Source organism: Psammomys obesus, unplaced genomic scaffold (genome assembly GCF_907164565.1).
Source record: "Psammomys obesus unplaced genomic scaffold, mPsaObe1.curated_primary_1811, whole genome shotgun sequence".
In the NCBI taxonomy this organism is placed as follows: domain Eukaryota; kingdom Metazoa; phylum Chordata; class Mammalia; order Rodentia; family Muridae; genus Psammomys; species Psammomys obesus.
Window position 1 is genome coordinate 330,726 of NW_026590598.1, and position 9,762 is coordinate 340,487.

At 43.6% G+C, this 9,762-nt stretch overlaps 1 protein-coding gene across 2 annotated transcripts in view; it reads right to left on the minus strand.

Annotated features, from left to right (window-relative positions):
* The window catches only part of Grid1 (glutamate ionotropic receptor delta type subunit 1), a 735,469-nt gene that overhangs the window by 253,875 nt on the left and 471,832 nt on the right, over window positions 1-9,762 (minus strand). For both annotated transcript variants that reach the window (XM_055607998.1, XM_055607999.1), the window contains exons 7-8: window positions 5,147-5,308; window positions 3,597-3,716 (exon numbers count right to left, since the gene is read on the minus strand). In XM_055607998.1, the coding sequence (XP_055463973.1) occupies window positions 3,597-3,716; window positions 5,147-5,308 (282 nt within the window). The remainder of the gene's footprint in view (window positions 1-3,596; window positions 3,717-5,146; window positions 5,309-9,762) is intronic.

Below are 9,762 nucleotides of genomic sequence, written 5' to 3' on the forward strand. Positions count from 1 at the left end.
TTCTGCAGTCCATAAAACTGTGAGGCAGAAAGCTGTGTCTGCCTGTTCTTCACTCAAAGAAGCGTGACCTCAGGTGGCTAAAGCTGATGTACCAACCAAAGAATAAGAGCTGGGCAGAATATATCTTCTGACTGGCTCTTCTGTTTCACAGGTGAAGCCTCCTGAAGATGAAGATTTATCTGAAGAAGGGCCATGTAAGAAAAGGGACTACTGAAACTCAGGAGAGGTGGGGCCAGGAAGATCAAATAGTCTTGGCACCAAGGCAAGGCACACACATAATGTGCCCTAGTATACAGTAGATGTGCAGTAGTTCCTATTATGGTCCATGTATATGTGAAGCAGTTTCCATATATTCCCAAATTGGGAAATTCTACTGTAGCTGGCCTCTAATATAGCTGTTTCGGCTTGTGTCATAACCTAAGGACCTTAGTGCAGACTAGCAAATGGGACCATCCTTTGAATATTTCTATTTTTTTTTAAAGCAAAGAGAATCAATGCAAGTAGAAATTTGTGGACATTTACTAGTTTTGAGACCTGAAAAAGCGTGTCACCAATAGAATGAAAGTGGAGACCCTCCAAACAAATCAACTAACTCCATTGCCATGGGAAGTCCCCTCTGCAAACACTGCCCCCAGTGGCAGATGCAGGCCAAACAGCTCCAGCTAGCAAGATCAGCATCTATTTGGCTGTAGTTCACAGCAGGCTGGCTGTAGACCATTTCAAAGGCTTTGACTTTGCCATCCGTGATCCCTCATCAAGAATGCTCTTCCTGGTTGAGATAATCTAATCAGCATTAGATTATCTAATCAGTGTCCAGCAAAAGGCTATCACCCATTCCTTTTTATATAGGGGCTGAGTAATCCACAGCTTCCAGATGCCACCTAATCTAAAACATGTGGGTGACTCAACCTCCCAGAGATTTCTCACCAGGGTATCTAGTTTAAGAAAAATATCTATATGTTTCCTAATTGAGATGATTCTCTCTGGTTTCAATCTTCAGAACACTGAGTTTTTGTTAGCCTCCATTTGCTGTAGTTGCTTTTCAATTTAAATATATGTGGTATGCATCATCTTAGCAAAGGAGCCCAAACCTCACACAGCAAAGAGCACCCAGCCAGCTTTCCAGTTGGTTCTTCTGGTGGCCATGTGTGGTAAGGGGTCACAGAAAACCACCATCTACGGGGCTCCCTAGAGGACTAGTCTTTTCATTGTCACTATGTGGCTCAAAATATCCTAACACTATCCTCAACTCTTAGACACAGTGTCAGTGATTTTGACCCTTATATTAGTTTTCTTTATCATATTCCTTAAGGTATTCTGACTTACCATTACTTTCATCCAGGGCATCAAAGCCCTACTCTACCTTCAAAGGCTGCTGTATGTCCCACTCCTAATCTGCTCTCCTTACTTCATCCTGAACCCATCTCTCTTATATGTCCCTGGGTCATAATAGCAGACATTTGCTATGGTAAATCCTATTCCTTGTCTCCCACATAGCTTCTCGTTTCCAATGATAAGCTGCTAGGCAGACAGATAACAACTAGAATATTCAGTTATTAAGGGCACATTTTAAAATGACAAAAGAATACATTTAAAAATAAAGCCCACTTGAAAATCAGCTTCCCTTCCAACTCAATTACATCCAGACCTCCTGCTCAGAAGCTCCTTATAATGAAGAGATTCCAGCTTCCACAGGCTTCAGCATTTTTGAAGAGTGTTGCCATAGCAACATGGAAGGCCCAGCCACCTGAAATAGGGGGTGAAGAAAACTGTGCTCCTTACCCCCATCAAGGACCTGGGGGTACAGGCATAGGGTTCACAGGGCATGAGTGTAAGCCATCTTAGAGAGAGCAGAAGACCCACTGGCAACATTTCACACACTGTGGGAACCTTGTAGTTGGAGGTGAGCTAAAACAGGATGGTGAGAGATACTAAAGGAATCAGCAGACAAGGTTTTACAGTTACTAACTCAGAAATACACTCGAGGATGAGGACACATACCCATGCACACGCTGATGTGAATGGTGATTTCAGTAGACAGCGATGCTCTGCAAGCACAGCAGAGTGACTGAATGAGCCTCCTTCTGTCCTCTTAACAGATGAAAACTTCAGCATAAACCAACTTTTCTTATGGTCTTGGCCCAGATCAGTTTCAACTTTTCATCACAAGTCCTCAGGCTAATGGCATAGTTTTGGTAAATCCCTTACAGTTATCATAAGCCAGCCTCAACCCTCTTGACACTGACAATCATACTTTAATTTGTTTGACTGTCACAGCAAAACAAACCATTAGGTTCTAAGATGTCATCAAGCTATATGTATATGATCAGCTTATAAACTCATCTTCCAGCACAGGATGGCTGAAGACCCTACAATGGGACTATAGCATATACTGGCCTTTCCCAAGAGAGTCTGTTCTCCCATATGTGCTCTCACTGCCCCTTTCCTGCTCTGCAGATCTCATCCCTTCACAATCTAAACACTCATTCCTGATCCTCTATAAATGAAACCAAAATGCCTTACCCAGGTAGTAGTACACTATTATCATGTAAATTTTGCCTACTTCTGCATTGTCCCCAACTTGGCTACAGGCCTCTCTAATGAGAGTCTATCCAGCTTCGTTATTAAGGCTTCATAAATCAACAAGGATATCCTTTCTGTAAAGCACTATCACTGGTGGAGGAATCTTGCCTCCTAAGTATATGGCAAAGGTTAGGTGAGATGCCTGTGCCTGCGGGTAGACCCATCAATGACTGCTTTCATCCTCTCCCAAGAGCCTGGGTCCCTGCACATGAACATAGACTCTCTGTCCCCAACAAGCACACAGTCTGCCTGCATCATCCTGGAAAATCTTACAAGGCAGCTGGGCAGACCAGGCACTTAGGTGGCAGCCTCTGGCCTTCCTTTGCACCAACTAGAAACTACACATAGACTCATACAGATCATATCTGAGGTCTCTCTTTTGAATCACAATTCCAGACCCTCAAGTGTTTTAATAACATCTTAGCCCTCCTTCATAAGAAAGACACAGTACCACTGGAAATATACCTCAGGCTGCCACCTGTATTTACATCAAATAAAGAAGGCAAGCCATACCTTGAGTTATCCTGCTCTCCTGTTTCTCATTTCGCCTTCCACTGCACTTCAGTACCCCACTTCCCACCCTCCTTGCAGCTCAATTTCCTTTCCATGCCTTTGTTTCACCCCTGGGTCTGGCAGATACCCTGCTATAACTTCTATCATCAAACTCAAGTGAAAAAATTACACATGTCTCTGAAGCCAAGCTGACTTCTCAGCTCTGGGAGAACTGTTTGTCCCATTTAGCATCCACATATTCCCCTACTAGTCCAAGGAACAGGATATGGTTCTCAGGGACCCATGACAGATGTGGGTTTGTGCTATTCGCACTTTCTGTCTGAAACTTCTCTGCGCCACATCCCTAGCATTCCCCAGGAACAGCAGCGGGAACAGCACTATCAGGAAGAGAAGCAGGGTGGGGCTCCCTCTGCTCCTTAGCCCTTGCTGGGGACTACAGTTGTTGCTGTCTTTAGTGGCACTAAAGCAAAAGACTTGGAGGTAAGGACCACAGGGCTTACCTTGCGCATGTCTTTGCCAAAGGTCTCACTATAGGTTGTACCAAGGATTTCAAACTGGACATAGGGATTCGAGCTGTCTTCCCGAAACTCCATAACTCCTGTGAGGCCAGTGATGTGTCCCTACAGGAGAGGAGGAAAAGACAAGTGGAGATGGGAACACTTTCCTGTGGTAGAGAATGGAGTCACAAAAAAGAAAGCAGACATGAGTATCTATAGCAATGACAGAGCCATGAACAGTCTTAGGACATCAGAGTAAGATAAATGCTTGCCAGACTGTCTTAATCTCACAGAAGAAATCCCTAAGGCTTTTACCTGCTCTTCTCATAGTCAGTGTGTTACAGCTTTAGCTATGTGCTAGTACTGTGCTAGCAATGAAATTAAAATGTGAGTGTATTTGTCTCTATACTCCTGATGTGTTTGATCTTTGCCTTTGCAACCCACCCCAGAGACTTCTCTTATCCTGACATAAAAGGGAAGTCAAAAGTCAACAATATTTGTGCCCAACACATGCCTAAAGTTTAGGCAGCAGATACAAGCATTGCTGTAGGCCTGGCTTTGCTACATGTGCCGTCTTGAGCAGACCACTGTCCATCTTCATCCTGAAGCTAATCAGAGCCACATCACAAAGCCCATCAGGTGAAAAAAAATATATATTTTCAAAGCACAAGATCTGGCTGTGGTAAGCATGCCAGTCTGATGCTTCTCTACAGTTCATAGGATCCACAGGAGCAGTTGACAGCAGGGACAGAGTGAGTTTCCATCATCTCTTTCTCTCTTTCAGCTCAGGGTGAATATTACACAACCTCCTTGCCTGTGACCTCAAGGAGCAGGGAGTGTACTGTGAAGTGTACTGGTCCAGGAGAGGCCTTGCCCTGCTCTGAGATGCAGCAAATTTAAACCAACACCAGGACTGTCCATTGCAAGTGAAACCATGTATAAGTTATTGGTAAGGTTCCTGGTATCGTAGATTTCCCTACATGCTCTTTTGAAGCCTCTAAAAGCCCATTCACTCTTACAAGTCTTCTGTGGGTTGCCCAATTCACTTGGAATACATCCTCTGACACAGTGACACTCACATAAAACATATCACTTGTACATAATGCATGGACACACGCATGTGTGTGTACATTCACCCATACATTCAGATGATGAGATCTCAGATAAGCAAAACATGGCTGTACCACCTAACGCGACTTTTTTTTTTTTTTTCAAAAGTGATAGTTTGGGCACACAGAGGACAAGAAGCTATGACTTTGCTTATTTGTGACTTTGTAACCTTCTGGAGCCAGATCTCTTGAAAGTATGGAGACATTTGAAGTACATGTCCTTGGATGGCAATTAACTCAGCTTTCAAAAAAGAGAGAAGCCTGCAAGAGGATTGGGGCAGTCTCTCACAAACACACAAACGCACACACAGGCATACAAACATGGAGATGCACACCCACACACAAACACTGCAAAACAGCTTTATACCAACTGAGTGGGAGTCCAATGACGGACTTGTCTCCACCCTTGGACAACATTAGAGAGAAGTGCCCCTTCACACATACCTTTTTAATCGTGTCTAGCATGGATCTCCCTCCGTTCCATGGCTTGGTAGACTTCCGTATGCAGTTAAGGCTTGCCATGCTATGCCACTTCCGGTCCTCCAGCTTCCTGTGGAAGGCGTTGGCCAGCATCAGAACACTGTCATACAGATAGAGATTGGAGATCTGCAAAAGACAAAAAGTGAATCTTTCTCTGCTGGTGCATTTTCAAAGAATGAGATGAAGAACAGCAAAAGGCTGGGGTGAAAGAAACAGTATCTTCTTCAGTCCAATGAGCTTTGTGAGCAAGGAGCCTCTGGCTCCCTGGTGTTTTCTTTATTTTTTAGGTTTTTTTTTTAGCAGCACATACTAAGTGAGCTAGGGGTTAGGCTAGGAGGATATCAAACCTGCCTCAGAAATAGGAGTAGGGGTCATATCCACACAGCAACAAGGAGAAGCCGTGTGATCAGCACCATGATTGAGGCTTCCGAGCAGGTAAATCTCCTGTTCAGGTAATAAGATGTGGAGCAAGAAGATAAGACCGAAAGGGTAAATGGAGGGCCCAATATATACAAAAGCATGAAGTTATAAAGAATCAAGAACTCCATTGCGCCTCAAACACCACCAAAATTTTCTGTAAAGGACCAGAAAGCAAAAACTTTAGGCTTTGAGAGGGGGGTTTATAGTCTCTTTTGACTACTGTTCAATACCACTGCTAAAACCTGAAATTAGCAAGAGGTTGAGCAAATGTCCTTATTGAATAGTGGGGCATTTGCTCAACCATGTTCAGAGCAGCTTTATTTGTAATAACCAGAATCTGGAAACAAGCTAGATGTCCCTCAGTTGAGGAATGGATACAGAAAGTTTGGTACATTTACACAATGGAATACTACTCAGCAATTAAAAACAAAGAAATCATGAAATTTGCAGGCAAATGGTGGGAACTAGAAAAGATCATCCTGAGTGAGGTATCCCAGAAGCAGATACACACATATGATATATACTCACTTACAAGTGGATATTAGCCATAAAATATAAGATAAACATACTAAAATCTATACTCCTGAAGAAGTTAAAAAATAAGGAAGACCATAGGGAAGATGCTTAATCCTCATTCAGAAGGGCAAACAGGATAGACATTGGAAGAAGAAGACAAGGAACAGGACAGGAGCCTTCCACAGAGGGCCTCTTAAAGACTCTACCCACCAGGGTATCAAAGGAGATACTGAGACTCATAGCCAAACTCCTTATGGAAGAAGAGGGAGATAGAAAGACTAGGATGGGACAGGAACCTCACAAGGAGAAAAACAGAGCCAAAATACCTGGACCCTGCAGAGACTGATACTCCAACTAAGGACCATGCATGGAGAGGACCTAGACCCTCTGTTCAAAAGAAGCCCATTGGCTGCTCAGTTTCCAAGTGGGTTCCCTAGCAAGGGGTGCAGGGGCTGTCTCTGACATAAGCTCAGTGGCTCCTCTTTGATCATCTCCCCCTAGGGAGTGCAGCCTTGCCAGGCCACAGAGGAAGAAGATGCAGCCAGCCTTGATGAGACCTAATAAGCTAGAATCAGAAGAAGGGGAGGAGGTCCTCCCCTATCAGGGGAATAGGGAAAGGGCATAGGGGGAGAAGAAGGAAGGTGGGTGGGACAGGGAGAAGATGAGGGAGGGGGATGCAGTGGGGATACAAAGTGATTAAGTTGTAATAAAATTAAATTTAAAATAAAGTTTAAATTTAAAATTAAATTAAAATTTAAAAAGGTAGCAAGAAGTATTTCATAAAGAAATAGCTGCAGCCATGTACCAATAAAACATCATTTATCAAAATAGTGTGCTAGGTTTAGCCCAAGGATGTGGTTGAATAAGTTCTTAATTCAATATGATGGTGGTAAAATATGATGGGAAAGGATCAAGAGATGCAGGGTCTTATAGGACATGCAAAAGAGGAGCAGCATGGAAGACTGGGAGAAATGGATGCCACTGGTAGAGCTATGCACAGGAGACCTGGTGATTAAGCCTAGACATAGGGATCCACTCTAGTCACTGGCCGATAGAGTGAATAGTTCCTATGCCTGATGGACAGTGCCATCCTGGATTCCTCTGGGATTTGTAAATTAGGTTGGCCAACTTCAGTGAAGCTGGCCCATGGAGGAAACAAGGCTCCATCTCAAGGCTTATGAGAGTAATGAGTATGAGGAGCTGAGTAAATATGGGAAAAAACAGATAAAGTGCAGATAAATCTTTGTGGTCAGCATAGACATGGCCATGTCAAGGACCAATGCATCAGACCTGTGGGATATTAGGAAAGCCTTCCCCATGCAGGCCAGGCTTAGAACTAACCAAGCCTTCCTTTCATCCAAGTACATATTTGGCAGTGTGTGTAAGTAGGAGTGTTTACAAACTATTAGCCAGTGTATTAAAAAAAACTAGCGTTTGCAGTGTTTACAGCCTAAAAGTACCCTGGTTACAGAGACCCCCACACACACATGCAAACCAGCCAACCTCTCCTATCTGTGCTATACATAATAAATGCACTGGGATTTTAGGTTGCTGTGGTAGTCAGTGCCACTCCATCCCAGGCCACCTGACCCCAGGTTTTCTGTACATGTGTTTATCCTTTCTTCATTCCCTCACCACCCAAGTCAGGTTTCCATATCCAAGTCATGTGGGACATTGCAAATTAGAAACAATGTGAGGGAGCAAACTTGCCCCTGACATGCAATCCAAAAGTAAGAGGGGTTTGGCTCACCATCTTGCTTGTGATGAGCAGGAAGGCCATCTGCCACAGTCTGAAGAAACCTGAGTGGGCCCTCAGCATGGAGGAGAATAGCCCTGATCTCAAGGCATTCCCTTCATGACACTCCATCCAAGAGGACTTCAAAGCACAAAGGAGAACAGAATAAGTGAAGGTTGAGAGGTTGAGAGAGAGAGAAACAATATCCACTGTTGGACAGGTTTGGGGTCCCTGGTTGTTATCTTGCATAATCAGTCAGCCAAACTGTGTCAAGGGACCTATCTTTGCATACCTAATCAGTAAGTAACCTTCTAAAAATATTTCAGAAAAAAAAATCACTGGCTATAAATGGAGAGAAATAGATGATAAGGTTGACCTTTGCAGGGCTCCTGAAGATATCAATATGCTCCTTGTGCTACAGGAAGACTCCCTGCTACATCTACTTCATTTTCACCCACCCTTCCCTAACCACTCCAGGGTGCCAAGCATTAGTCTCTGCCTGCACTGTCTCCCCCATTAATCCTAAAATGGATGTCACAGAGGCTGGTTCCTAGACAAAAACTTGAACAGGTAGTGTCCCTCATAACTGAAGTTGAAGCCAGAGGTGGAACAAGGAGAGGAGGTGCAGAACATTAAAAATGTCTGCTATAGTAGGCCTGTCCACAAGCTCAAACTAGCTCTCTCTCTCTCTCTCTCTCTCTCTCTCTCTCTCTCTTTAATGTAACACACCAGGAAGAGATGATAACTTCCTCTATGCTGGCCAGTGATGAAGAGCTATGTTCTGTCTGCTGCTGAGTGCTTGCTGTGATCACTCTGGGCTTCATATTACAGGAGTAAGAATTGGATGGATATTACAGAAATGACTGGAATGCACCCACATGACCAATGACTGCTGACAAAACAAGGGTCCCAGGCCAAAAGGAAACTACGTTCCACAGTCAAGGCTGTTACTCTTCATGTGCCTGAAGCACACAAATGCTGACATAGCTTCAGAGAAAAGAACATTCCTACCCTTGGGAACTTGTCGCCGTTCCATGGAGAAGTAATGACAAGACTACGACCCTAGCATTTCAACCTTAGAGGAGTATTTTCTCAATGAACAAGACTAACTCTTTCCTTAATTCTGCCAGTGAAACAGCCCTTAGGAGCACCTACCTCTGCAGAATCATTTCTTTCCCCATCTGGAATACAAACTTGTAATGGAGATGTTCTTACAAGGGACTATAAAGCACTTATGAGTAGGTATGGAGCTTGGTGTTTTGCTTTTTTTTTTTTTTTTTCCTTTTCTTATCTGTATTTTCTTCTTTCTAAAAGGATAACTAGAATATGAGAGTCCTTGATGGTGTGAAGATTTAAGACATTCATGTAACTCCAAGCTGCCTACTCATAGCTGGTGCTACTTAGTCAGTTAAGACCTTTCGACCCACGCCCACATCTGTTGATTCACTCCCACATCAGAGCAGAGTCTACTGTGCCACTTCAGCTTTAGCCCAGACTGATGCTCAATAGACTTTCCTCTGCTCCCCAGCACTTCTAATCACAACGAATTAAGGTACTAAACAAAGGTGTGAATGCAAAGAGGCCTGCAAGGAAGAGGAAAAGGCAGAACATGAATCAGAAAGGCCAAAGAAAACCCTTAGTCCTCCCACAACTATGTCTGCCTGGGAGAATGAATGGATTCTAGTTCAAAGGAACAGGCTTGAGAAATGATCTTTTCCAGGCATTGACAGGCCTTTGAACCACCCCCACATTACCCTGGATGCACTCTCTTCCATAACATTCTACATGTTGTCAGTTCATAGACATGTTTACCTCACTAAACTATGAGCTCTCTGGAACCTGTCACAAATAAAGACACAGATAGATAGATAGATAGATAGATAGATAGATAGATAGATAGATAGATAGA